Raw genomic sequence first — 27688 nt, forward strand, 5'->3', positions numbered from 1 at the left:
TCCATTGAAAAATGTGGCTAAAATCATCAAAATATTGAGTAATGGGAGGTAACGTTATATCGGGCTATAAGAAGACATTGACCTGCATGAGCAATTTTCAGTCACAAATGGAAGTACCTATTAGAAACTTCAAATATGAAATTTGAAGCAATTCCGATTAAAAATGTCGTCAAAATCTTCAAAATACCGAATATGGGGAGGTATCGTTATATGGGGGCTATGCGAAAACGTGGACATGCATAGAAAATTTTCCGTCAAAGGTTCAGTGCCCATTGCAAACTTTAAATACGAAATTGGAATTCCGGTGAATACTGTAGCTAAAATCATCGAAATACCGAATATCGGGAGTACCGTAGTATGGGGTATATACGATATTGTGGACATATATAGAAAAATTTTCTTCCAGGGTGTAAAGTACTCCTAAAAAACTCCTTGTGTAGAAGATCTAATATTTCGATTGACAAATGTGGCTAAGATCATCAAAATACCGAATATCGGGGGTACAATTGTATGGTACTTCGAACTTGGCCTGCCTGCAGACAAATGACTGATCTGTGCAAAATTTTAGTTTCCTATCCCAATTCATCTTGACTCTAGCGTGATTAACAATGACGGACGGACGAATAGCGCTAAATCGTCTTAGCATTTTACGCTGATCAAGAATATATACTTTGTTAGGTCTAAAAAATGTATTTCTATTATTTGAGTTACAAACGGAATTACGAAGTTATTATAACCTCCATATAATAAAATCAATCCTGTATTTATACCCTACAACACTATGTGTTGGGGGTATTATAAGTTTGATTGGGCCAAAAATTATGTAACACCACGAATATTGGTTTCCCACATAGGAAAGTATATATGGATCTTCCTATCTCGCCGAGCTGAGTCGATCTAGCTATGTATGTCCGTCCGTCCGTCTGTCCATGTTAATTTGTAATCACGCTACAGGTCGCAATTATGGCCCGATCCTAACGAAATTTTGCACGAAGGTGGGGTTAGGGTCAGAATAGAAGCCTATTTCTTTTGGAGATGATCGCCAAATGTTTAGGGGTTGAAATGGACCAAATACTGAAAAAATGTCGGATTTTGCAGTAGCTATACAGGTCGCAATTATAGACCAATCGACTATTCGCATGTAGCAAGAGTTTAGGGTGGGGAAGAAGCCTACCAATTTGGGTGGTCATCGGATAATATTTAGCGGGTAAAATAGACCATATCTTTTTGTTGAGAAATTCAAAATTTTTCATTAAACCGCGAATATTTTAAATCCCGACGAAATCACAAAGCCATGACAAGGTTACTTCTGATCTTTACATTGATGTTAAGAACCAGCAAATCGGATATATAGCAAAATATGTGCGATATATGTGTCTACCAAAGAAGATATGCTTGAAAGACCTCATATATGTCGAGAACGGCTGAACTGATTTCGACAGTTCTGGCCTCTTGGCAGGAAAGAAAAAACGTCTGAAAAAATCGCATAAAAATATCTCTCTAAAGATGAAAATATTGATTTTGTAAAATTTTCTCATATTTTTTTCAATTTTGTCATATTTTTGGCATATTTTCATTTTGAATTAAACATTTGGTAATATTTCTACAGCTAACAAAACTAAGTAGATAGGATATCAGGATATCATATACAGATCTCATTTATGGCCCAATCCTTACGAAATTTTGCATGGGGATAAGATGAGGGTCAGAATAGCCTACTCTTTTTGGAGATGATCGCCATATATTTCGGGGTTGAAATGGACCAAAAAACTGCAAAATTGTCGCCAGGTCGTAATTATCGCCCGATCCTCACGCTTATTTGAATGGGGGTTACCTCACATTGCAAAAGCCAAGCAATTTCGGATGGCCATCCAAAAATATTCAATGTGTGAAGGAGTTTGCCAACTTTTATAGACAAAATACGAAAATGCCCATTCCAGTGACTTTTTGAAGAATTCACAAATACAGGAAAAACGCACTTCCGACTATTTCGTTAACGCTGATTTCGTTGAAAAATATAGTCAAATGTCTGTATCTCATATAGATGCGTTTCAGTCAAAAACCATTAATAAATGTTAATCTTTTGCCACTTCTGAGAGGTTATAGGTCTTTGGGAAATATTGGTTCCAGATCTAGGAAGACCATTTAATTGCAACATCTACCAATAAATTGGAAATGAGCAAATTAGTTTAAGTTGCTATTATTCGAAAATTAGAGAACGAAACCTGATGGTTTTCTTTTATTATTTGTCACAATATCTTGTGGAATTCTGTCGAGTACTTCGCCTATATAAACTGTATCGTTTATTATAGTGTTGTAGGGTATTCAACGGTCGGCCCCGCTCGACTGTAGCCTTTGCTTACTTGTTTTAAATTATTTTCAATAAGATTTTGTGAACATTTTATGCCATTACCTTCGTCACGTGGATTAAGTCGGTAATGACCTGCTCTGATTTTAATCCACTTTTGATGGCTCATAAGAAACCAATAATGTTTGCAAACACTATATGATTAACATGCGGGCTCTCAAGATATCCTCAATTACCTAACCTGCATTTAATTCGAACATCATCGTATGGTAGATTAAATGCGAAAAGTCATTGTCAACCCTATCGCACCCCAATAACCCTCCATGATTAATAATGATTCTCAATTACTTAGTTCTACCTTAACATTGTTGGATTGTGTAATGGTGAAAAACATGGAACACTGATTACGAATTCCAATATCGAAGGCTATGTGTGTGTGTGTGAATAGATTGCTTACGGTAAACGTTTTGTTGATTTGCATACATCTGGGCACTTAACCTTTCAACCATTATCCCCCTGAAGAATACTCAAGAATATGTTCCCTTATTAAGTGCTTTAAATTGTTGAGATGTGTACTGGCAAATATGTTTTGAAGGGCCATTTTGAGTGGTTGTTGAGTTCGAGAGATTTATGATTGTATGTGTGCCCAGGAGGTGAAAATAAAATTAAGATTTCAATGATTAATAAATGTTTTGCCAATTATTCACTTTATCTGCTCCGACTGGCATAACAATTGAGCTCGTAATTAGAAGTACTTTTCTTTGAATGTTCCCCTTCTGTCTAATCTTTTTACGTCCAGCCTTATCGCTGCAGAAATTATGTATCATTTGATGCTTCCAAAACTGTTCCTCAGATAAAAATTATCGAATTTGGAGCCTAAGTCCTTTTGGAGAAATACATTTCAGAACATTGGGTGCGATGTAGCAATTTCCGTCCGTCAGTCCATCCGTCTGGTGAACAATAGGTGCTGGGTTCGAGTATGTGTACTCAAATTGTACTAAATGTTATTAAATGTGGTATTTGGTGAATGTATAGAAGATGGAATCCCGAAATTTGATAGTGGAATCTGAGATTGAAATATGTGCTATAATTGTACGAAAAGTACTAAATTAAACTAATTTGACATTGGGTGTTGGGATAAAATAGAATAAAAAGAAACCTTCAAAATGCCTAAAAATAAGGAGGGTAATATGGGGCCAAATACTGGATAAATTTTGAACATTTTTAGTTTAAGGAGAAAATTAGGAGGATACTTGGGGCCAAATACTGAAGAAATCTTGAACATTTTTTGGATTGAGGAGGTTACAGTGTGAGACAAAAAAAAAACTGCACCAAAGTGAAACGCCACTATTTTTACTTTTTTTTTTTTAATTTTATTGAATGAAAGCAAAAAATTTCGGAAATAGCATCAGATTTTAGAATAAGTTTAGATTTGTTTGAATTGGTCACCTTTGGCACAAATTATGGCCTTCAAACGACCAATGAAACCGTCACACGCTGCCCGAAAATTGCTCTGCGGGATTTTGGCCCATTCCCTGCAAAGCGCTAGCTTGAGGTGATCGAAACTTTGGTATGTGTGTATGTGCCAACCTTGCTTTCCAAAATACTCCAGACATTGGCATTCGGAGAATTTGGTGGCCATTGTGCGCTGGCAATGAAGCGAGGAACCTCATTTTGTAACCATACTTGGGTGGCGAGTGCTGAGAGCGATGATGCAGAGTCCTGTTGGAATTTCCAAGATCTGCGACCAAAATTTTTGCGTGCCCAAGGCTTTAATACAACCTCCAGAATATTTTCGCGATAATATTCGGCATATATTCCGATGCCACGGTCGATTATCGGGCTGTTATGGCGGTCCACCCCATCACCATGGCCGGCGCTTGAGTCTGGTGGCCAACCGAAGGTGCACATTTTCAGCCGACATTTTTGGCAAGTAAACACGATCATTTTGTTTGTTTACGAACTGCTGGACAACGAATGTTTTCTCATCGGAGATGGAGAAAACCAAATTCGGCAGTTCACCACTTTCGGCCAAGAGAAACCACTCTTTAGCTCTTTTGAGTCTATTTTCTTTCTCTTGCTGTGAAGGTTTTTGGACTTTTTGTAATTTCAATGGCTTTACCCCGAGCTCATTTTTCAATATTTGACGAGCCATTTTTCGGCCACTGCGACGCGGGTTTCGATGAAGTTGCTTCTCTACTTTTCGAACCATTTCTGCTGATGTTGCTGTTTTCTTCCATCCACTTCCTTGAAGTTGGGCTACGCTACAAGTATCACGGTAACGAGCGATGGTACGAGACACAAAAGATTTATTCGGTTTTAAATACTGGAGTCCTCTAACGTAGCCACCTGTGGTTTTCTAGCCAAATATAAATAAATCACACTATCACGCTTGAATTCCATCACGAATAACTTTTTTTTCTGGAGAATTGTCACCAAAAATTGTTTATACGCTTGTAAACCATATAATGAGCTGTCACTGGAATAATGTTAACAGCTGTCGGCCGAGTGGCTGAAAAATCACAGCAGTCTAAAGTTGGTTGCAGTTTTTTTCATCTCACCCTGTATGTATACATATCTCACATAAAGTGATGGGTGCAGTCGATATTGTCCAAACCAGGCACTTCGCAATATTTATATCATATTTATTTAGGTCTGATACGAAATGGATTATATTGGCCCATTCCTTCGGAACCTACTCCATGGAGGTTCAACAATTTGAATAGTCTTAACAGAAGTCCAAATATATTTAAATAATCGAACATTGTCTGGGGGTATACATCTGTCGGGAAAACCGACGGATACTTTTTAACCTGTTGTTTTTTGTTTTTTTGAAATTATATCCAGATAGAAAGAGACTCATAAATAAATTTCAATATTATTTAATTTTATTTTATAATATAATTTTATTTTATTATTTAACTTAAATTAACTTAAACTAATATAAATATCACAATAATAATTTAATTATTTAACTATTTAAAAAAATTGTAAGACAAAACCTGTCTTGTCAAAGAAATATTTTTCAAAATCCAACAGTTGTCATTTCTAATTTCCAAAATAAGTAGCTCAGCTCTTCTTTGGTTTTTGCGGAATTTTACAAAAACAACAATGCTATAGACCACCTCAGGCAGTCCACCTCTTACATGATAAAGGACTCCATTTGATCGTCATAGCGTGACTCGAATTCCTTGATGTCACGATAGAGTTGCTCAATAATTATGGCCTGTTTGTTTTGCGGCAGCTGGGAGAGCAGATTGAGGGGAGCCAAGGTGTATTTGGGTTTTACGCTGGCGGTGGTGGATTTCATTTTCATTTTTGGTGGCAAACTAATGGTGCCCACAGTGGCACCATTGATGGTCAGTTTGTTGGTCAAATGTTGAGGTATTTTGACAATGGGTTTCTTTTGTTTCACAACCACGCCAGCTGGGGGAGTAGTGGGTGGGCAGTTTTCTTTTCCCGCCGATGATTTGGTGGCCTTTTTCTGTTGCCGTTTCATGGTGAAGGCTGGAAATCCTTTGGGTGTTAGGTGTCCACTGACAGCTGAGCTCATGTTGTGCACCCGACGACGCATACGAGCCATGTGCGTTTCCATTTCGGCGGCAGGTTTAGGACGACGTTGTTCAAAGGCCTTTTTCCACAACAAATAGGTGGGGTCATTATCCGATTTTTTCGATGATGGCAAAGCGGTGGAGAGATCTTCAAAGGACGAACAACGAGGCATGGTGTTGAGTACCAAACGTTTTTTGCCTAATTTTTTGATTTTGGCCACGGGTGATGAACTGGATGAGGCTGAGGATTTATCGCTGCCGCCACTACTGCGGCTGGTACTGCCACGCTTGAAACTCATGCGTTGGCAAGTACGTTTCATGAGATTGGGTAAATTGTTGTTGGCATCTTCGGAGGTGAGGACGCAATTGACGGCGTGTACGTTTCCCATTTTGTTGAGTGAAATTAGTTTTCTTTTGAGATGTTGATGCTTGGAGAGATGATGATGAACTGTGTGCCGAATTACGAAGTTCCGTTAGTTTTTATACCTAAAATTTGGAATTCGAATGGAAATCCAGGTAAACGTGTGCATGCATGGCCAACATATGCAGGAAGTACTTCGATGTCTGTTGTGTTGTGGCTCAACGAAAAGTGGCCGCGACTCTGGCGGTTTTCCAGGTAAATGATGCAAATTATAACATCCCAAATCCGTGACATTATCCACCCAGTGACCTTTTTTCCCATTTACATCGTCCTCATCTTCCGTTAATCCCTTTTTACAGATCTTATTAGATTTTTCAATCTATTGATTACCTTTAAACACACCAACGAAAGGATGACCGTCGCACACCCCTCATAAAGTATGCCATGACACTCTCCCGGGGAATTATATCCTGTGCCATTGCCTACCAACAATTTTAATCCAATTGATGTTTGTCATCTTTGAGGTGACTTAGTTATTGTTAATCCTTTCATTTTTGCGACAAGGGGACACTCGACTCAGATGGCGTTTCTTCCAAAGAAAGTTGTAAATGAATTGGAAAAATTCCCATGCGCCACATATGTTTGTATTTACCGGCGCTACAGGCGGGCCATATTCCATATCACAATTCCTTTTCTTCTCCTTTTTCCGAAGTGTACGTGACATTTTCCAACATGGTTAACAATTTTGAAAACATCCAGAAATAGAAATTACGTAAATTTTCACATTTCCCGCAAAAAGAAACCAGAATTTTCAAAATAAAATATAAACAGTTTAACTTGTTTATTTTTGTTGGTGATGGTAAAGTCAAAAATGTATTTTTTTCAGATAAAACGGCGCTCATTAATAATCCGAATAATTCCTTTGACATGCGGGTTCGGAATTAACATCGAACACATTTCGTTGCCGGCTATTTGAATATCAATTAGGGGAATTTTCCCTAATGATGGGAGTCTTGTCCACAGAAAATATTTTTAATCCAAACGCCTCTTTAACTTCCGGCAGATAATTTTAAAGGAGTTTAGGGAATATTTACGTCAATCTGAGGGAAAATCTAAGACTCTGATAAGGGAACTTGGGGGAAATGTGCGATAAAAATTGTGGGTGGAAAAATGTCTGTGGGATAGGAAGTCCAATGGGTAATTTTGTATGGAATCTAGAGGAACAATTTTCTCCGCTATGTGGGGAATATTCCTTAAATAAGACTATATCCTGTCAAAATTAATTTTGAATCCTACAATAAACGTATTTCCTTCTGAAACGTAAAAAGTTATACTTTGTTGGAGATTTATACAAAGTATATATATTCTTGATCAGCATAAAATTCTATGTCGATTTAGCGATATCCATCCGTCTGCGGAAATCACTTTTGCTTCCGAATGAAATGAAGTGGGTTGATAAAATTTTACTCAAATGTATATTATGTCTGCAGGACTTTTGGTATTAAAAATGGGCCAAGTAGGTCCACGTTTTAGTATTTTGGTAATTAAAGCGACATTATACACTGGAATTCTTTCAAATTTGGTATTTGAAGTTCGAAATGGATACTACAGCCTATGGCTAAAAAATTGTCCGTGCAGGTCTACGTCTTCGTATAGCCCTCATATAACGGTACCTACCGATATTCGGTATAATTTCAAATTTGGTATTTGAAGTTCGTAATGGATACTACAGCCTATGACAGAAAAGTGTCTGCGCAGATCCACGTTTTGGTATAGCCCCCATGGTACCTTGATGATTTACGCTACATTATTCGCCGATTTTTTTTCAAGTTTCACATTTGAACATTGTATTGGCTTATGACAAAAGTTGCCTATTTTTTATTTTTTTTTATTATTTATTTATTTATTTTTTTTTTTTTGAAAATTGCAAAATTCGTTCCATATTATGGAGGATATTCAACACCTTTTATGCTTGTTAATACATATGAAGTCCTGACATTTAGGTAAGATTTAGACACGTATTCCAGGACCTATGGTATAATTTTATGACAAATAATTTTGTAGAATATTTCGACTAGCTATGGTCCCGCTTAAAAGAAGTTTTTAACCATGATTTTAGAAAAAGCGCCAAAAATACCCCCTTGTTGAATCGCTTGAGAGTTAAAAATTTCTACCAAAAAATGTTTCTCATATTTTTGTCTGTAATATTGGCGAAGATAGTATATACAGGGTTGTCCATATTCGACGGACCCATCTGCCAACGCCATAACTTTTGACAGAGATGTCACATCGCTTAATGACATACCGCGTTTGAAGCGTCAGTCCAAGCAGATTTTTACCATGAACCAATACACGCCACGCGAGCGCTCTGAAATAGTTGAAATTTACATTCAACAGAAGAAGTCAATTGTGAAAACTCAACGTGCTTTTAAAACATTAAAAAAGGTGAGAAGTGCGCCTTCTAAGAACACCATTAAGCGTTTATACGAAAAATTTTCGACTGGTAAGGCTCTTTCTAATCCGAAGAGGCCATATAAAAGTCGACCAAGGCGATCGGCCGAGAATATCGCTGCCGTACGAGCCAGTGTTGAGAGGTCCCCAAGAACATCCCAAAAACGCCGTTCTCAGCAGTTGGGCATGGCTCGGTCCACTTTACAACGGATTATTCGCATTGATTTGCATTTCTTCCCGTACAAAATTCAATTGACGCAAAGAATGTTGCCTGCGGACAAGCCTCGTCGATTGGAATGGGCCCAAAGAGTCATGGGTCCGTCGAATGTGGACAACCCTGTTCCTAAAATACCTAAAACGGAATCTTAATACACAAATTTACAAATGTGAGGAAGAGGTGGAAAATGCCACCTCTATTTTGGTTACTTTTCGATATAAACTTAAAAAAAGCCGATACACGTGTTTTCCTTTTTATACCCTCCACCATAATATGGAGGGTGTATTAAGTATATCATTCCGTTTGTAACACCCCGAAATATACATTTTAAACCCAATAAAGTATGTATGTTCTTGATCACCAACAAATTCTATGTCCGTCCGTCTTTTCGTGTATGGAAATCACTCTAGTTTCCAAACGAACTGAAGTAGGTTGATAAAATTTTGCTCAGATGTGTCCTTGGCAGGATATTTGGTAATGAAAATGGGCTATGTAATAGGCCCACATAACTGTACCAATCAATATTCCGCATTTTATGCTCTCTGCGACATTGTTCACCGCATTTTTTTTAAATTTCGTATTTGTTTTTCCTAATAGATGCTATAGTCTGTGACAGAAAATTGCATTTACAGGTCTAGGTCTTCATATAGCCCCCATATAATGGTAGTCGGCATTTTGACGGTTTTAGATAGAATATTCACCGGAATTGTTTCCACTCGTCTTCATATAGTCCCCATATAATGGTACCTCCCTATATTCCGTATTATTGGGTACTAGAGCATGTGACAAAAAAAAAATATGAAAGCCAGAGAAGCTCATTTCAAATAAGTCCAGAAAATCTTTTCGTCTGACAGAATACCAACAAGTCTTCTCATAAAAAAATTAAAATTTCCGATTTTTTTTTTTTTGTAGAAACGTAGGTGAACGTTTTAATGAGAGAGCAGGTTGAATGATTCTCATAAAAGGGATTTCCCGCCAAAGCATAAAGTCTTCTTATAATCTAGCAGAAGACCATTACGTCAAGGTCTATTCAAATAACACGATAAATAGAAGAGATATAGGATATACAGGGTAAGATAAAAAAGAACTGCAACAAAGTCAAACGCCATAATTTTTAATTTTATTGAATGAAAGCAAAAACTGTCGGAAATAGCATCAAATGTTAGAATAAGTTTAGATTTGTTCGAATTGGTCACCATTGGCACGAATTATGGCCAATAAAACCGTCACACGCTGCTCGAATGTTGCTCTGCGGTATTTTGGTCCATTCCCGGCGATGCGCTTGTTTGAGGTGATCGACACTTTGGCATTTTTTAGTGCCAACCTTGCTTTCCAAAATACTCCAGACACAACGGATTGGTATCCGGAGATTTTTGTGGCCATCCTGCGCTGGAAATGAAGCAAGGAACCTCATTCCATTCTTGAATAGCGTGTGCTGTTGGAATGTCCAAGGTCTGCGGCCAAAATGCTTGCGTGCCCAAGGCTTTAATACACCCTCCACAATATTTTCGCGATAATATTCGGCATTTATTCTGATGACATGGTCGATTAATACGAGCCTTGAGTTGAGTTCTGGTAGCCAACTGAAGGTGTACATTTTCAGCTGACCTCTCTGGCAAGTTAACACGATCATTTTGTTTATTTACAAACTGCTGGACAACAAATGTTTTCTCATGGGAGAAAACCAAATTCGGCAGTTCATCACTGTCTTCCTGTTGCGGTGTAAGTTCTGGCACTTTTTGGAATTTCAATGGCTTTACCCCGAGCTCATTTTTCAATATTTGCCGAATGGAGTATTGTGATATGTTCAGCTCACGAACCATTTTCGGCCACTGCGACTCTGTTTTCTTCCGTTCACTTCTTTGATGTCGGGCTACGCTGCACCAGTATCACGGTAACGAGCGATGGTACGAGACACAAAAGATTTATTCACATTTAAATGCGGGAGTGCTCTAACGATGGCAACTTGTAGTTTTCCGGCCAAATGTAAATAAATGTCACTATCACGAATAACTGGAAAATTCTCACCAAAATGCTTTTGTACACTTGTAAACAACATAATGAGCTGTCACTGGAAACATTTTAACAGATGTCGGACGAATGGCTTAGAAATGACAGCAGTCTGAAGTTCGTTGCAGTTTCTTCATCTCACCCTGTATAGGTACGACAAATCTTCTTAAAAGCACTGACATGAAAATGCTCATTAATTCACATTGACTTTTTAATTTTTTATGCTGCTAATAATAGTACAATGTTGACTTTTATTGGATAATGCATTCTCAAATTACTCATCAAACATCAAATGCAAATTAGGAATCAATTGGGCAGCTTGGGAAAGAATGTAGAATATGTTAACTATTTTGTGGGTAAAATTACAATGCTCACATTCCAAATTTTATAAAAAAAATCAAAACGTTTTTGTTAAAAAAAGTATCTAAAATATGTAGGACACTTTGGACTTTCGAAGAGCAGATTATCATAATTACACTATTGTTACCAAACCTAGCTATAAAATATGTAAAACCATACAAATATATATCCAATATTCGAGACAATTAATTTATAGAATCTGCCAAACTACAATCTCCCAAATGAATCCCCAAGGAAATACATTTTTCATTAATACCCCCAATTTCTCTCAGATAACTACAATTATGCATCGGCATTTACACTTCCAAGCACATACACACACAAAGCTGACGTCAATGCAAATATGTCAGTAGGTGTTGGTGATGGTGTTGATGTTGATACAACACATACTCTTCTCCCAACACAACATTACTTATTTTACTATTGCAGCCTCTCTCTCTCTCTCTCTCACAAAATATTATTCCAACTTAGGAATTACAAATGTACCAAGGACATGTATGTCATACATGAATGAATTACAAACACAACACATACACACACACATTTACATTCATAGATAACATTCCAGTATTTGTACACATGCATGCAGTATTTTTACTTGGTATTCATAAAACATTGAAAGACTTTTTTTGGGCGACAAAACATAAAAAATGGCACCACAGAGATGGGCACGTACCAAGCGCAAAACTAAACACGTTCCATAGTTTTGTCATGCCACGCAGCCGAAAGAAGGACATAAATTCATGTTCTCAATGTTTTGAAACAGAGACACAAAAAATAAGAAAAGAAAACAAAGAAATTGTCAACTGAATATCTGAATATTTATTGGACAAATGCAAACTTAGTATAATTGCTTGTGTACCGAAAATGGAGAAGTGGGATGATATCTAAATTTAGAGTATTGACTAGGATGGAGACATGCATAGGAGACGAAAGGAGGTTTTCATAGACAATCACCACAACAAGGACTTCTCAAAGAAGCCCTACACAGGACAAAAGACTCTCTTACAGAGGACCACAAAATCTTCTCCACACAAGACCAAAATATCTCCACCATAGAAGACCACCAGATCTTCTTCATTGAAGACCACAAGGTCTTCTCCATAGAAGACCACAAGGTCCTCTCCATAGAAGACCAGTAGGTCTTCTAAATAGAAGACCAATAGGTCTTCTAAATGGAAGACTAGTACATCTTCTAAATAGGATGCCAGTAGGTCTTCTTCATAGAATACCACCAGACAACAGACAGACCACAAGGGTTTCTCCATAGAAGACAAGAAGCTCTTCTCCATAGAAGACCAGAAGCTCTTCTCCATAGAAGACCACAAAGTCCTCTCCAGAGAGCACAAGGTCTTTTTCATAGAGATGCACAAAGTCTTCTCTATAGAAGACCAGAAGATCTTCTCCATAGAAGACCACTAAGTCTTCTCCTAAGAAGAAGACCAGTAGGTTTTCTCCATAGAAGAAGACCAATAGGTCTTCTCAATAGAAAAAGACCAGAAGGTCTTCTCCATAGAAAAAGACCAGAAGGTCTTCTCCATAGAAAAAGACCAGTAGGTCTTCTACACAGAAGACCAGAAAGTCTTCTTCATAGAAAACAAGAAAGTCTTCTTCATAGAAAACAAGAAGGTCTTCTCCACAGAAGACCAGTAGGTCTTCTCCGTAAAAGAAGACCAGTAGGTCTTCTCCATAGAAGAAGATCAGTAGGTCTTCACCAGCTGGTCTTCCTCATAGAAGAAGACCAGTTGGTCTTCTCCATAAAAGAATACTAGAAGGTCTTCTCCACAGAAGAAGATCAGTAGGTCTTCTCCATAGAAGAAGACCTGTAGGTCTTCTCTATAGAAGAAGACCAGAAGGTCTTCTCCATAGACGAAGACCAGAGGGTATTCTCCATAGAAGAAGGCCAGAATGCCTTCCCCATAGAAGAAGACCAGAGGGTCTTCTCCATAGAAGAAGACAAGAGGGTCTTCTCCATAGAAGAAGACCAGAAGGTCTTCTCCATAGACGAAGACCAGAGGGTATTCTCCATAGAAGAAGGCCAGAATGCCTTCCCCATAGAAGAAGACCAGAGGGTCTTCTCCATAGAAGAAGACCAGAGGGTCTTCTCCACAGAAGAAGACCAGTAACTCTTCTCCATAGAAGAAGACAAGTACGTCTGCTCCATAGAAGAAGACCAGTAGGTCTTCTCCACAGAAGAAGATCAGCACGTCTTCTCCGTAAAAGAAGACCAGTAGGTCTTCTCCATAGAAGAAGATCAGTAGGTCTTCACCAGTAGGTCTTCCTCATAGAAGAAGACCAGAGGGTCTTCTCCACAGAAGAAGATCACTAAGTCTTCTCCTAAGAAGAAGACCAGTAGGTTTTCTCCATAGAAGAAGACCAATAGGTCTTCTCACTAGAAAAAAGGCCAGTAGGTCTTCTCCACAGAAGACCAGAAGGTCTTCTCCATAGAAAAAGACCAGAAGGTCTTCTACACCGAAGACCTGAAGGTCTTCTCCACAGAAGACCAGGAGGTCTTCTCCACATAAGACCAGAAGGTCTTCTCCACAGAAGACCAGAAGGTCTTCTCCATAGAAGACGACACTTTTGTGGTCTTATCCATAGAATACCAGTAGATTTTCTCCATAAAGACCACAAGGTGTTCTCCATAGAAGAAAACCAGTAGGGCTTCTCCATAGAAGAAGACCAGTAGGTCTTCTCCATAGAAGAAGTCCAGTAGGTATTCTCCATAGAAGAAGACCTGTAGGTCTTCTTCATAGAAGAAGACCAGTAGGTCTTCTCCACAGAAGAAGACCAGTAGGTCTTCTCCACAGAAGAAGACCAGCCGGCCTTCTCCACAGAAGAAGACCAGCACGTCTTCTCCACAGAAGAAGACCAGCACGTCTTCTCCACAGAAGAAGTCCAGTAGGTATTCTCCATAGAAGAAGACCAGTAGGTCTTCTCCACAGAAGAAGACAAGTAAGTCTTCTCCATAGAAGACAAGTAGGTCTTCTCCAAAGAAGACAAGTAGGTCTTCTCCAAAGAAGAAGACCAGTAGGTCTTCTCTATAGAAGAAGACCAGTTGGTCTTCTCCATAAAAGAATACTAGAAGGTCTTCTCCATATAAGAAGACCAGTAGGTCTTCTCCATAGAAGAAGACCAGTAGGTCTTCGCCATAGAAGAAGACCAGTAGGTCTTCGCCATAGAAGAAAACTAGACTAAAAACTTCTCTATAAGAGACAATTTGGTCTTCGCCATAGAAGGCCACAAGGTTATTGTACATTGTAAGACCAAATACACACCTAACTTCTTTAGGTTGCCTATTCCATATTTTATATGTATGGTTTATGTTCCTGCATTCCTAGCATGTGTGTAAGCTGATTGCGTTCCATTTGGTTTCTTATCTTTGTCATACAGACACATTGCCTCAAATTTGGGCTTATGAAGATTTAAAAATGAAGAACTGTCCTTAATCAATATGCGCATTACATACATTCGGATTATTTTGAAATGTGATATCAAGTTAAAGGGGTAATTCAGATGGCTTTATCGACTCAACTTTCAACAAAATTCATTACTTCATTTCAAAACTGTAACAAAGAATTTCCTAATTATACTTCTTCATCTCAAATTCAAAGCCTCCTAACAAAACGAGTATGAGTGGAAAGTTCTCCTCAAAGTTCAAAGAGACCCCCAAATGATGTATTACTACAATTGCAAATGTTCATGTTTCTACAAAACTCAAACAAAGGATAATTAATAACCACATGTAAATACATGGAATATTATTTTCATTGTGTTCACAATGAAGGCAAAAACCTACAGGACATATGAGTTCAAATGCCACAAACACACACACACTGTGTGTGTAGAAATATTTTATTCTCTAACCATAAGCTCCACAAATGATATCCTCTATGAATGGAATTGTTAATGAATGGCTTAAAATACCACACACATACAACCACAACATTATATAAATATATACATATTTTGTTCTCTGTCTCTCTCTCTTTCTCTCTGTTGCTTTTCAATTTTACAATATAATCCCATCGTACGCCAAAAAACACAATATGGAATATTTGCTTCTATTTCATTAATGAAATCACGCAACATAAAAGGACCCCCATCACCTAACCTCGCAAATACTTGGAATACATTGTTGTACTTGTTGGTTTTTCTTCATTGGTAAATCCCATCCTCCGCTCTCGTCATTCAAAAAACCAAAAAATATAATCTCATCACGAAGTACAGTTTATGAGAGGAGAGGCGGTCGGTCGTTGGCGTAGGCAATGACAATTTGACTTTGCCTCGGTGTAATGGTGTTGGTAATACGTTTATGAGCCTAAAAATAGGCAACAATTTGTAAATTTATTTAAATTACAAAGCAAATAACGCAAAAAAGTATACGTGTCCTGTATCAAAATAGACACACAGTGGATGTGTGTGTTTGTTTATTATGGGTTGTAAGTGACAATTGTCTGACGGGAACTAATGATATCTCTAGTGAAAATGGGAGATGGATATTATTAGAAAAGTAGGGGAAGAATTCTAGATTAGAAGAAAATATATTCTTGAAAAACGTTATATTGTTAATGAAAATGGAAAACAGTGATAGTTGGTGCAACATGTTTGATCATACCAATAATAAGATCCCTTTCCAAATGGGATTTGGTGCCGGTAATAATATTTCATAATTTATGTGAAATCATAATCCGTAACACAAATTTATATTTATAAAATAAAATGTCAGGCGGATAATGATGGTTTACATAAATATGCCTAAAGGGCATGGTCACGAAGCTACTAGGAGCAAACAAGGGTGTTGAGCACCAAACAGTTTAAATTCGACAATATATAAAAAAAACAAAAACAAGTAAAAAATTATCAGTCGGGTTTTCCGACAGAAGTATACCCCTTGAGTTATGATTATTCAAACTGTTGGACCTTTATGGGGGAGATTTCGCAGCAGTTGGGCAATATTAACCAAATCGTATGTGACGTAAGACAGATATAAATATATTACGTGCCAGATTTGACTATTCCCATACTTTATATGAGATATGTGCAAGATTTTGGAAAATGTGGAAATATGCGTGAGGTACCAGATGTAGACGGCCGAAGTATTCAAATTCTCATACTACATCTTATCTTATGCAGATAAAGCTATTGGTATGTGCAAATATTTAAGGAAATCGAACATTTATATCCACTTTTATGCGAAATCATAAATTCCGATAATTTACATATTCATATCAGATATCTGGCTAAGAAAAATATTTAGATAAATAAATTAAAGAATCGCGGATTTGATTCGCAAATTATGACAGATATAAGCCTTGGAAATTGTGAACCTTTGTGGGTGAGGTACCAAAAGCGGTTGCAGATATACAGGGTGAGATGAAAAAACTGCAACCAACTTTAGACTGCTGTCATTTGTAAGCCACTCGTCCCACAGTGGTTAAAATTGTTCCATTGACAGCTCATTATATTGTTTACAAGCGTGCAAAAAATGAGAATTTTCCAGAAAAAAGTTATTCGTGATGGAACTCAAGCGTGATAGTGTGATTTCTCTATATTCGGCTGGAAAACAACAAATAGCTATCGTTAGAGCACTTCAGCATTTAAATGTGAATAAATCTTTTGTGTCTCGTACCATCGCTCCTTACCGTGATACTGGTAGCGTAGCCCGAAGTCAAGGAAGCAGACGGGAGAAAACAGCAACATCAGCAGAAATGGTTCTAGAAAAGTAAAGAAGCTACTTGATTGAAACCCGCGTCGCAGTGGCCGAAAAATGGCTTGTGAGCTGAACTTATCGCAATATTCCATTCAGCAAATATTGAAAAACTAGCTCGGGGGGTACAGCCATTGAAATTTCAAAAAGTACAAGAACTTACACCGCAGCGGAAAGAAAAAAGACTCAAACGAGTTGCTTCGCTTGGCCGAAATTGGTGAACTGCCGAATTTGGTTTTCTCCGATGAGAAAACATTCGTTGTCCAGCAGTTTGTAAACAGACAAAATGATCGTGTATACTTGCCAAAGAGGTCAGCTGAAAATGTGCACCTTCGGTTGGCCATCAGAACTCAAGCGCCGGCCATGGTGGTGGTGTGGGCCGCCATAACAGCCGAGGGTCGCTCTCCGCTCGTATTAATCGACCGTGGCATCAGATTAAATGCCAAATATTATCGCGAAAATATTCTGGAGGGTGTATTAAAGCCTTGGGTACGCAAACATTTTGGCCGCAGACCTTGGACATTCCAACCGGGCTCAGAACCAACGCACTCAGCACGCGCCACCCAAGAATGGTTACAAAATGGGGTTACTCGCTTCATTTTCAGCGCACAATGGCCACAAAAATCTCCGTATACCAATCCGTTTGTGCCTGGAGTATTTTGGAAAGCAAGTTTGGCACTAAAAAATACCAAAGTGTCGATCACCTCAAGCAAGCGCTTCGCCGGGAATGAGCTAAAATACCGCAGAGCAACATTCGGGCCATAATTCTTGCCAAAGGTGACCAATTCGAACAAATCTAAACATACTTTAAAATTGAATGCTATTTCCTTTGTTTTCATTCAATAAAATCTAAAAAAATGTAAAAATTGTGGGGTTTAACTTTGTTGTAGTTTTTTTCTTTTTTTTTTTTTTTGTCTCACTCTGCATACCCTATCTACAGATATCCATCCTTCCGTCTGTCTGTGTGGCTGGTGCGCACGATAATTCTTGAAGGGAGGATTCGATTTGATCCAAACTTGGTATATCGTAATATTATGTTGAAACTTATATCGAGTTCCGAGATGGGAAAAATCAACACACTCCTTCTGGTACCTCTGCAACAAAAAGGCAAAATCTTCACAGAAAAAAATTTACCTCATAGAAAGAGAAAGGATCATTCGATTTTGTGGAAATTTTGCTTATCCCTATATTTTTGCCAGTACTAGATCATGTGCGAAAATGAATAAAATCCCCCACAAAGGGTCAAAATTCCAAATAGTTCTAACTCTTACAAAATGTGAAATAAAAGTTTTCATATTTTACACATCCCAATGTACTCCGTCTGATACCTCAACATTTATAATAACTATGAAGCTCGTAGCATCCGATTCTTTTCAAATTTCTCACATCCTAATGCTTCTACTTTGGCAAGGTCTATTGTGAAGATAGTTGACATTGGACCACTCCTTCTGGTACCTCCCCCACAATGAGTCACTTTATTAATATACACGATTACTTTTCAAATTTAGTACTATTTAGTACTTTGCGAATACATTTCCGAAAACACCTCAATTTGACCAGAATATGAACAGCGGCTCTTATACAAAATTGCATATTCCAAGCGTTATCCCTTCACCAAATAGCCAATTTAGTACAACTTAGTACTTTTCCAAGACCCCACATCCATATCTCAATTCCAGATACCAACAGAAACCTCAATATAAAATTTAAGGATTCCAGCCCAATAAGAAACCAGTAAAGAAAGTCGTAAAGTAGAGCTCCACATAACAATTAAAAGTTTTTATGGGAGAATTTAATCATACACGCTATGATTATAATTATTATTTAAAGGACTAAATATACCGAAGCATTTGTATCTTTTAAATTCGGACTTGTATTGCCCATTTGGTGCAAAATTAATTTAAAATCAGATAAAGATATATATGGGTGCTATATCCAAATCTAAACCGATATGGATAAAATTTGGCAAAGATATTTCTGAGCTGTATTTGATATATATATCCCTGAATATCGTTGTTACGTAGTGCATATTACGGCTGTGGGTAACAAATACAACAAATCGGATGAACAATATATATGGGAGCTATAGCTATATCTGAACCGATCTTCACCAAATTTGACATACTAGCTAGACTAGACTCTAGACTCAATTCGGTCGCATGTGCCAAATTCCATCCCATTCGGACAAATATTAGACGTTTGGTGTACAATAAAAGTTAAATCGGACAAAGTTATATGTGGGAGCTATATCCAAATCTGAACCGATCTCGATAAAATTTAGCAAATGTATTTCTGAGCTGTATTTGATATATTTCCCAAATATTGTTGTTACAGAGTGCATATTACGGTTGCGGAGGACAAAAATAACAAATCGGATGAACAATATATATGGGAGCTATAGCTATATCTGAACCTATTTCGATCAAATTTGGCATACTTATTTTCAGGCATAATTTGGTTGTATGTGCAAAATTTCATACTATTCGGGCTGATATTACACGTTTGGTGCACAATAAAAGGCAAATCGGACGAAGATATATATGGGAGCTATATCTAAATTTTGACCGATTATCTCCAATTTCAATAGGGTTCGTCCTTGGGCCAAACAAATGTTGTTTGGAAAATTTTATCTCAATCGGATAATAAATGCAACCTGCATTTTTTTTCTGACAGACGGACGGACGACAGACGGACTCACATGCATAAATCAACTCAGAAAGTGAAAGTTAAAATCGTATTTCAACATTTTGTCAGTTCTATAGCTTAATCTGGATTATAAATAATAAAATGTTGATGTTAAACCTAATTTATAGTGGGAATAAATTAAGTCTTAAATAACTCGCTGTCAAACATTTTTCATTTTAAGTTTTCTGAATGCTGTTACGCATATTAAACAGATACGAAATTTATATTCACATGGAACATAAAACACATAGTCATCAGTTATTTACTTATTTATTTATTTATTATTTTTTTTTTTTTTTTGTTTAAAGAACGAACGGCGAAAACTAACAACATTTCATTTTCATATTATTCCTCTCGAAAATATGAGAAAGTTTTCATTTCACATTTCGCTGAAACTCATTTAAAATAAACTGAAAAGAGTTTTAATATTCTGTTTTTGAGATGACATGAAATGACAAAATTTCCGCGCTACTTTATTCATTGTTTTCATTTCCCGTTGCATAATCACAAACGGCATTGTTTTACTTTAATTTTCCGTTTAACAGGGAGGGATTTTGTGCCAGAGGATAATGCTTCGCGTCACTTTTGACTTCCTTTGAGAGGAAAGGAAAGAGGTTTTCTGTTCAGGGGAAATTAAAAAGACAAATTGCCGCTATAAAATGCTTAAAAGAAATGAGGGAAAGGGAAAGTTATTATAAACAAATGTTTATACCTTTAGCTATATTATTTGAAAGTACCCTATGTGGAACAATTAGATATAAAGGTATACTCCTTCTCAAACCTAAAATTTTAAAAATTCCTGAATCTTCTTCATATGCTATATTTAAGTAATTTTTTATTAACACAAAATATATGAACACATTTAAGAAATATTTTTCAAGGACAAGAAATTGCAAAGTTTTGAGATTTTTTAAGAGCTTGATGGCCAAAGCTCATGGATTTTAAAAATATTGTTAATGCTTTCCCAAATGTAAATGGGAGATTTCTAAAAATATTTTTCAACTCCTTCCTGGCCACAAATCATGGATTTTGAAATAGCCTTTTAAGTTTTCTTGGGTTTAAATCGTTGATTTTTTCCAAAATAATTTTGAGTTAATATTCATTTAATTTTGATCAGATACCAACTACTCCACATTTTTTTTTATTTTTTTTTTTATTATTTTTTTGCCAAAGATCGTAAATTTTTGAAAATATTTTTCCTAAAAAAACCAACATGTTTGAAATTATTTTAAGGTCATTCCAGACAAACCTCTGGGTTCTTAATTAATTTTTAAGGTAAAAAGGACAAAAGACGTTTTATAATTTTTAAAAAATTTTGCATAAAAAATTGGACTTTTTAGAATAATTAAAGACCTTCCTTGTGGATTTTGAAAAAAAAATTAAAGACGTTCCTTGCGATTTTGAAAAAATACAAGGCCTGTTCAGATAAAAATCCGGGATTTTCTCAGAGTATTTTTTATAAAATAGTGGACATAATTGGTTATATTTTTTATTTAACTTACTATTAGTGCCCAAGAAATGTGCAATTTCTAAAACTATTTTTCAAGGACTTCCTGGCTAAAAATCGTAATTTTTTCAAAAATATTCTTCAACGACTAACTGCAATAATCATAGATTTTTAAAACATTTTTCCCAAAGGCTTCTTGGATAATTAGAAAAAATATTTATACGTGGATTTTTAACCCTTCACGGCTAATGAATTTTAGAAAAAAAGTTGTGGATGTTGCAAAATTAACTTTTTGGGTCTTTTTGTACAAAATCGAGTTTTTATAAACATTTTTATAGACCTTCTTGATTGTCGTGTATGTGTGTTTAATATTGTTGTTGCAAAATGGTCAGGGTTAATCCACTTATTGTTGTTTTTATAAAAAAAAAGCTTTTTTATTAGTGGAGCTCCCCATAAATAAAAATCGTAATTTTTTTTTATAATATTTATAAGACCTTCCTGCATAAACTCGATTGTATGAAGCATTTATTAGAAAGCCTTACCTTACTATGGTTTGTTTTCAATAATTTTCAATAATTTTGTATAAAATATTTTTTTGTACTTTTTGGCCAGAAATTTTTTATTTCTATATTTTTAAAGGTTTTTCGGTAGTTTTGAAGAGTGAAAATCGAAAAATTATTATGATAGTAGTTGTTAATCAAAATGTTAAACTTTTATGGGAGATACGAGAAGGTGTAGGACGATAAATTCCATATTCACATCAGATATCTGACTGAGACAGATTCAGATATACCTAGTTTGAAAAGAATCGTTGACCTATTTCTCAAGTTATAAGAGATATATGGTTTGAATATTGTTACCCTTTGTGGGGGAGGTGCTAGGAGGGGTAAAAATATTGGGATGTGTGAAATTTAAATGCTCATTTCGCACTCCATGAGACTTATTATTATTCAAAATGTTGACCCGTTGGGGGTAGGTACTAGAATTAGTCGTTCAATATATCCCATATCAACATCAGATCTTGCGTTATTAAAAATATTGCAATGTGCCGTGTTTAAAAGAAGCCGGATGCTTATTTGGCGTTTTGAGAGCTTCATGGTTATTCAAAGTTTTCACCCGTTGTGGGGGAGGAACCAGAAGCAGTGGTCCGTTATATCGGTTCTTTTTAAGACCATCGGACTCATATTTCACATTTTATAACACTTATAATTGTTCCTACTTTTGGGGAGGAAACAGATTGAGTGAGCCGATGCATCGCACATTCACCCCAGATCTTGTGTAAGACAAAATATTCCGATTTGTGAAATTTTAAAATAATTGGATGATTAATTTACGTTTTATACGAGATATAAGTATTCAAAATGTTGACCTGTTGTGGGGGAGGTATCGAAAGGAGTGATCCGACCGATAAATGCGATAAAAATATGACAAAAATCGAAAAAAATTTTCTTATATTTTATTGTTTTCTGGCAAGAGACCATTCCGAATTGATGAGAATTATGAAAATCGGCCCAGTGGTTTTTTTTACCCATTTTGCTATATATCGGATTTCTTGGCTATGAGCATCACTGTAATGGTCAGAAGTTATATTTTAATGTATTTGTGATTTGGCTGGGATTAAAAATATTCGAGGTTTAGTGGAAAAGTTCTTACATAAAAGTCCTAAACTCTAACTCCATGTAAATTTCCGCGTCGATTGGTTCATAATTGTGGCCTATAGAGCAACTGCAAAATCAGGAAAATTTTCTGTTTTTGGTCCATTTCAACCCCTGAATATCGCGCGATCATCTCCAAAAACAATAATGTTCTCTTCTAACCCTAACCCCACTCCCATTTTCAATATCGTGAGGATCGGTTTATAATTGCGACCTGTAGCTTGTTTACAAATAACATGGACAGACGGACATACATAGCTAGATCGACTCAGCTCGGCGAGATAGGAAGATCCATATATACTTTCCTATGTGGGAAACCAATATTTCGAGGTCCAATCAAACTTGTAATACCCCAACACATAGTGTTGTAGGGTATAAAAACACAAATCGTGTTTTTTTTTTGTTTTTGAATATTTTTGTTTTTAAAAACCTTTTAATTAGCTTTTTGTGGATAATAACCTTGGATTTGAAATATTTTATAAAAATGACAAGATTTATGTATTTTTAAAAATAATTTAAAGGCTTTTATTTTAGGAATATTTCAAGAAATTCTTCCCGGGCAAGAGTCTTGAATTTTTTTAAGAATATATTTAAAATTTCTTCGTTAAAATCGTGAAAAGGATTGTGCATATATATGAAGTTATATTCCTGGGTCTAGTCGTTCTTATGAAATTTCCATTCTAGGCAGGACTCGTTATATCGTAAAAGGCTAAAAGTGGGTAAGTCCAATACCTGAAATGAAGCGGGATTTTCAATGGCATTGAGTAAAACTATGTTGTTGCTATGCTATCGAAAACTACTTCAATACACATGCTACTTCACACTCACAATCAACGCAATCAATTTGCGTTTCTATCAACCAACTTCCACATATATTGGCATTCAGCTTTTCTAATTGCAAATTGAACAAAAACCCCCTAAAATACAACTGATTGAATTGTTAACTAAAAATTGTTATGGTTGATTTTGTAGATTTTTTTTGCAATTTATGATGTTTTTTTCCGTTCAGGGTCATAAAAATTATTTTAAATATGCAATAATCCCACTTCGAATTTATATAACAAAATTTGCTTGTTCAGCATTGATGGCTTAGGGGGCATGCTTGTACGTGTAAATTGAATAAACTTTTACAGTTGCATAATTGTTTCGAAATGTGGCATTATTGGTTGTTCAATTGATTATAAATTGAAACAGTGGATAATTAGAGAGAGTTATCTAAATCGCAACAATGTGTTTGGGGAATTTGAAAAAATTTGTATTAAGTGATGGTTGAACACAATAATTTTTGAGGTTATAAGAATAAAAGTAGGTAATTGTTTCCTTATTTTCAAAATTTGAAATTTTTAATGATTAGAATTAGTGAGAGTGCTTCAACGAGGACGACATATTTATTTCAACAGTAACGTGAAAGATGATGATTTCAGCACATACATTAGTTATAACCTGCAACCGTATCCATTGTATTAATGGTAACAAAAAATTGGTAACAGCAAGACCACAAGAACATGTGGCGATAGCTATGAGAACAACATTAACCAACCACCCCAGTATTCGAAGCTGCGTAATGGACAATTCAGCTCTCAGCAGTATGTCTTTTGCCGTACAAGGCAAATAATTCTCATGCACTTGCTAATGCCGGTCACTATAGTTTTCGGTCTGGGTGACGATGAGACGGGCTTGCTACTGTAAGGGCTCAACAAAATGCAGTTAGTGATGTTCGGAATCATTTTCTGCCCTCCGACTAACAGAATCGTTAGCTGGAAAAAGCTTTTTTCAGGACTAACTCTCTTTAACTTGAGTGGATATTTAGACAGGAGATTCGTATCGCTTTTCCGCAGGAGCTTCAGCAAAATGTTCTCCGAGAGCCTCGGCTCGTTGTTCCACAGGAGTTTCCGGTCGCTGTTTCGCAGATGCCCCGGCTTGCCCTTCTGCAGGAGTTTCGATTTGGTTTTTCGTAGGAGCTTTGTTGCTTCACACTAGCTTCTGATAGTTCTTTCTCGCGAGCTTGGTCTCCTTGTACGAAATCATAGCTCAAACATTGGTGGTGGATTAGAGGTGGTCACAAACCGTAGTGCTAGCTAGAATAGCCATTGTAGGCGAACCAAATAGCTAAACCCAAAGCCGAACGAGGCCCGATCCATCTGCGAAGGCATTGACATCGGCTCCCGAGTATATCCAAACCGAAACAAACTAACGAAACCCAATCCATCTTCGAAGTTCAGGTCTTCGTCTTCAGCGACAATTATACCACGAGTCTCCTAAGATCTGGACTTCAACATTCCTACCACCCCGATTATCCGCCACTCGTCAGCCCGATAAACAAACACTGAGGTTTCCGATTACCTTAAAATCGTCTACTTCTCGAACTCAGACGACACCTGAACACAATCATCGTAAATGCCGATTACCGTGCGACTTGTCGAAAACCGATAACCATAAGTTCCCGATTACTTTCAAATCGTCAACATCCCGAACGCCGATATCACACAAACATAAACATCGTAATCCATTATCTCCTGCGCCATTCAACATCTGGCGACAATCCAAAAACTCACGACTACCTTTAAATCGCCAACATCCCGAATGACAGTGTCGCCCGAACACAAATATCGTAATTACGGATCATCGTCACTTGTCAACTTCCGACGGTCACCTACGATTACATGATCACCTTCGAATCGTCATTTCACATCAACCACACGAGTACTAATTGTGAACAACTCAACATCGCTATATCATAGTTCGATCGATTGTCCATGAGTCGTTTACCCTCTTGCCTATGAGAAATCGTAAAATTCGAATTTCCGATCACCAATTGGACAAGTCTAATTTGAATTCCAGAGCACCTCCGAAGTCATATATTTCACATTCACCTCATCGTATTTTTATACCCAAATGCAACAGAGGTATATATCATTTGATACGGCCAAAACGTGCCCCATTAAAATAACTGTCTCTTTGGGCCAAATTTTTATCAGGACATTTAGAGTCGATCTAAGGGAATCCGTCCGTCCGTCTGACTGGTACGCACGATAACTTGGAGACGGACAATATCGGTCCACTCCTTCTGGTACCTCCCACACAAAAGGTCAAATTTTTCCAAGAAAATAATTTACCTCTAAAAAAAAGAAGATCTGGTGTAAAGTTGGGATATATCGGTCTACTCCTTCTGGTACCTCCCGCACAACGGATCAGAATTAAAAATTGCCATGAAACTCGAAAAACGTGAAATTAGCATCAGATACCTTTCAAACTCGATTTAAATATAGAATATATCGGTCCACTCCTTCTGGTACCTTCCCCAAAAAGGGGTCAGAATTGTAAATAACAATACACTCCAAAAAGCAAAATAAGTCTCTTCAAATTCCACATATTCCAATATTTCTTCAAATTTCACAAATTCCAATATTTTCCAAATGAATGATACAAATCGGCCCACCCCTACTGGTACCTCCTCAACAAAGAGTCATATTCTCCGTGTAAAATGGTTTTTCGTCCTTCTTTTAGAAAAATAGATACTTCGAAGGGTCCCTGCATCCCTTCTGCGTACGTCCCTGTAAAGTCCTGTATACATAACTCATTATCTGAGAGAGGCTATTTTATTTAGTAAAAAACCAAGCTAGTAGATAATTCATAAATCTTAAGACAAACTATTTAAATGCCGTCCAGATTTTTTTTTCGAACCACCAAAAGCACCAATAACAATTTGTAATGGAAATACATTTCCTCTTACATTGTGGATGTTATCGTTACCAGGAAATTTAAATTGAAATAACTTCAAACGGAAATTGTTTCAAAATACTAGTTGACAATTATTGTTCAATGAGTGAATGCACAATATTTAAACAGAAGACAATGCGGATTTTAATTAAATCCATTGGAAAATAAATATCATGAACATACAATCGGTCATGACCAATATCCAACATATATATCGACACAATGTATATTTTCATTTTCTGTTCATTCCAATTGAACATGGTAGATTTAATTTATTGATGTAATATTGTACTCACTTGAGATAGATAAATTTCAATGCCAATGAAATGGTTCTTACCTGTAAAAGAAATTAAAGAAAAAATACTGAATTAATAGATTGACACAGAATACTCTGAGGAGTATAATTTGTATTGTAATTTTTATTTTAATAGGTAGAGATTTTTAATTTCAATATTACATAAAAATTCTGTAAATATCAATTATATGGATCTGATATAGATAAGACATTATAGTTAGATAAACCTTACATGACTTGTTTGTCCAGAAAAAAAAAAATGATCTGTACTTATATTATATTTATATGGGAAGACATTTTTATACCTTCAGTCATATGGCTTCAGAGGGTATACAGGGTGAGATGAACAAAATGTAACCAACTTCAGACTGCTGTCATTTCTAAGCCACTCGCCCGACAGCTGTTAAAAATAGTCCAGTGACAGCTCATTATATTGTTTACAAGCGTACAAAACCATTTTGGTGAGAATTTACCAGAAAAAATTTTATTCGTGATGGAATTCAAGCGTAGGCTGGAAAACCATAAGTGGCTATCGTTTGAGCACTCTAGCATTTAAATGAGAATAAATTTTTGTGTCTCGTACCATCGCTCGTTACCGTGATACTGGTAGCGTAGCCCGACATCAAGGAAGTGGGCGGAACAAAGTAAAGAAGCGACGTGATCGAAACCCGTGTCGCAGTGGCCGAAAAATGGCTCGTGAGCTGAACATATCGCAATATTCCATACGGTAAATATTAAAAAATGAGCTCTAGGTAAAGCCATTGAAATTCCAAAAAGTGCAAGAACTTACACCGCAACAGAAAAAAATAGTCTCAAAAGAGCTAAAGAGCTGCTTCGCTTGGCCGAAAGTGGTGAACTACCGAATATGTTTTTTTCCGATGTGAAAACATTCGTTGTCCAGCAGTTTGTAAACAAACA

At 36.6% G+C, this 27688-nt stretch overlaps 2 protein-coding genes across 2 annotated transcripts in view; both read right to left on the reverse strand.

Annotated features, from left to right (window-relative positions):
* Positions 1–27688, reverse strand: part of LOC101893044 (uncharacterized) — a 365837-nt gene that overhangs the window by 200945 nt on the left and 137204 nt on the right. The window lies entirely within an intron of this gene.
* Positions 5451–6320, reverse strand: LOC105262032 (uncharacterized). Its single transcript, XM_011295564.3, has one exon. The coding sequence runs from the start codon at positions 6246–6248 to the stop codon at positions 5451–5453; it is 798 nt and encodes a 265-aa protein (XP_011293866.2). The 5' UTR covers positions 6249–6320.

This window comes from Musca domestica, unplaced genomic scaffold (genome assembly GCF_030504385.1).
Source record: "Musca domestica strain aabys unplaced genomic scaffold, Musca_domestica.polishedcontigs.V.1.1 2, whole genome shotgun sequence".
In the NCBI taxonomy this organism is placed as follows: domain Eukaryota; kingdom Metazoa; phylum Arthropoda; class Insecta; order Diptera; family Muscidae; genus Musca; species Musca domestica.

Excerpts from the sequence above, each read along its gene's own strand:
- LOC105262032 (XM_011295564.3), bottom strand. The coding sequence starts at position 6,248 with ATGGGAAACGTACACGCCGTCAATTGCGTCCTCACCTCCGAAGATGCC.